The sequence below is a fragment of the Coenobita brevimanus genome, chromosome 41 (assembly GCF_032717465.1).
Source record: "Coenobita brevimanus isolate Jiangsu-jjx chromosome 41, ASM3271746v2, whole genome shotgun sequence".
NCBI classification, from domain to species: Eukaryota; Metazoa; Arthropoda; class Malacostraca; order Decapoda; family Coenobitidae; genus Coenobita; species Coenobita brevimanus.
This window is the reverse complement of record NC_136994.1, coordinates 17,447,937-17,449,741: the sequence shown is the minus strand read 5'-3', so window position 1 is coordinate 17,449,741 and position 1,805 is coordinate 17,447,937. Positions and strand designations below refer to the sequence as shown.

The 1,805-nt window shown below is 44.9% G+C and overlaps 1 protein-coding gene across 1 annotated transcript in view; it reads left to right on the top strand.

Annotated features, from left to right (window-relative positions):
• The window catches only part of LOC145397492 (rab GTPase-activating protein 1-like), a 35,018-nt gene extending 33,458 nt beyond the window's left edge, over positions 1–1,560 (top strand). Inside the window, exons 20-21 of the mRNA XM_080270550.1 lie at positions 327–512; positions 1,351–1,560. Of these exons, the coding sequence (XP_080126676.1) occupies positions 327–512; positions 1,351–1,560 (396 nt within the window). The remainder of the gene's footprint in view (positions 1–326; positions 513–1,350) is intronic.
• Positions 1,561–1,805: the final 245 nt, after the last annotated feature.

Genomic DNA, 1,805 nt, shown 5'->3' with positions numbered 1-1,805 from the left:
TCAGTTTTGGTCATGTGAGTTGTGCAGAGGGATATTGTCCTGGTGTGTGGGCCCCTTAGCAGTGCAGGGGGTAAAGAGGAGAGTGCTTTTTTATCCGAGTCCTTCCTTCAGTCTTTTTCTTCAGCCATGATGAGTGCAGAATTAAATCACACATCCTCCACAGAGTAAGGTGTGGTCATATGAGATTTGCAGTAATAAAAACAATAAAATCCTACATCTCCCACAACAAAAGCAGAACAAAACCCTACATCACCCACAGCAGTACCCAAACAGAACCTTATCCCACACACAGCAGTAGCTGAACTAAATCATACGTCCTCCTGCAGAGTAAGGTGTGGTCATGTGAGGTGTGTCGCGGGGTGTTGTCACCAGTATGTGGGCCCCCTGGGGAGGTAGGGGGTCAAGAGGAGGAGAGCCCTGCTGTAACCCGCCTACAGCAGACCATTCGGGAACTGGAGCTGGAGTTGGCACAAACCAAGCTTGCCCTGGTGGAGTCAGAGTGCAAGAACCAAGTGAGTGAGCAATGGCTGTAAATAATACTGTCTAGACAGATTAAGTTTGCCCTACTAAAAAACTGAAGCTTTCCCTAGTAGACAGAAGAAGATTGTCGCAGTAGACGGATGAAGTTTGTTGTAGCAGACAGAAGAAGCTTATCCTAGTAGACAGATAAGGTTTTCTTTAGTGTACAGTCAAAGCTTGCCCTGGTAGAAAGATGAAGCCATGGTATATAGACAGAGCTTGCCCTAGTAAATAGTTGAAGTTTGCCTTGGTAGACAGACAAAACTTATCCTGGTAGACAGACAGTGCTTGCCAGGGTTGGGTATGAATGCAAAAACCAGGTAAGTGACGTTTGTAAATAATTGTTAGATATTTCCTTTTAACTCAGGAAATTATTTACTTCATTGGGTGGTAACTATATAACTAACGTAACAGAGAGGTACCTGATCTAGTAAGGCATTCCCACTGGTTGTGGCTAATAATAGTTTTAATTTAGTGGGTGGTAGGGATTTGCTGATCACATAATGTCACTGAGGGGTTAGCAACTGGCCATTCTTCCCTTAAATGTCTGGACTGCATTGCCCAGACCTAGGACCTTGTTTCTCATGGGGGAGTAAAGGATTGGATGGTGGTTGGATGAAATGGAGTGGATATTTGAGAAGGTAATTTTGCAGGCTAAGTTTCCTTCAGGTCTTGGTTATTTAGAGAACAGTGGCAGCTGTGTGCATGCAAAATATGGATTTAGAATAAACACATCACCTCCATCTCCGTCAGCTAGGAATAAAGGTCATGGTGATGATGACGGTGATGATGATGATGATGATGAACAGCCCATCTTCACCTCTCTTTCAGGATCTAACTCACCAGCTAAGCACCGCCATGACAGAACTTCAGGCCAACAAGAATACCTGGTTCCAGAAAACCCTCACCTCCATATCCTCCCTCAAGGACCGCACCTCTACCACCGTCCCTTCATCCATCTCATCCACATCCTCAATCTCATCCACAACCATGGCCCTACAGCGCACCCTCAGCAGAGATAGCAATCCGGATAAGGTGTAAGGGGGTCAGGTGAAACAGAGACGATGTGGTGTGCGGTGCATAAAGTCACAAGTGAGAGAGAAGGGGTTATGTGTGAAAAATATTACCAGTACGAAAGGGTACCACAAAATATTTAATAATTTCTGCTTTGATGAGGGAGGTAGCAGCCCGGATAAAGTGTAAAGGGATCAGCCAATGTGAAAAGGAGGTGTAGAAAGGTTAGAAGCAAGAGTGAGGAGGTTTTGCAAAGTGTACTACTATTTCCA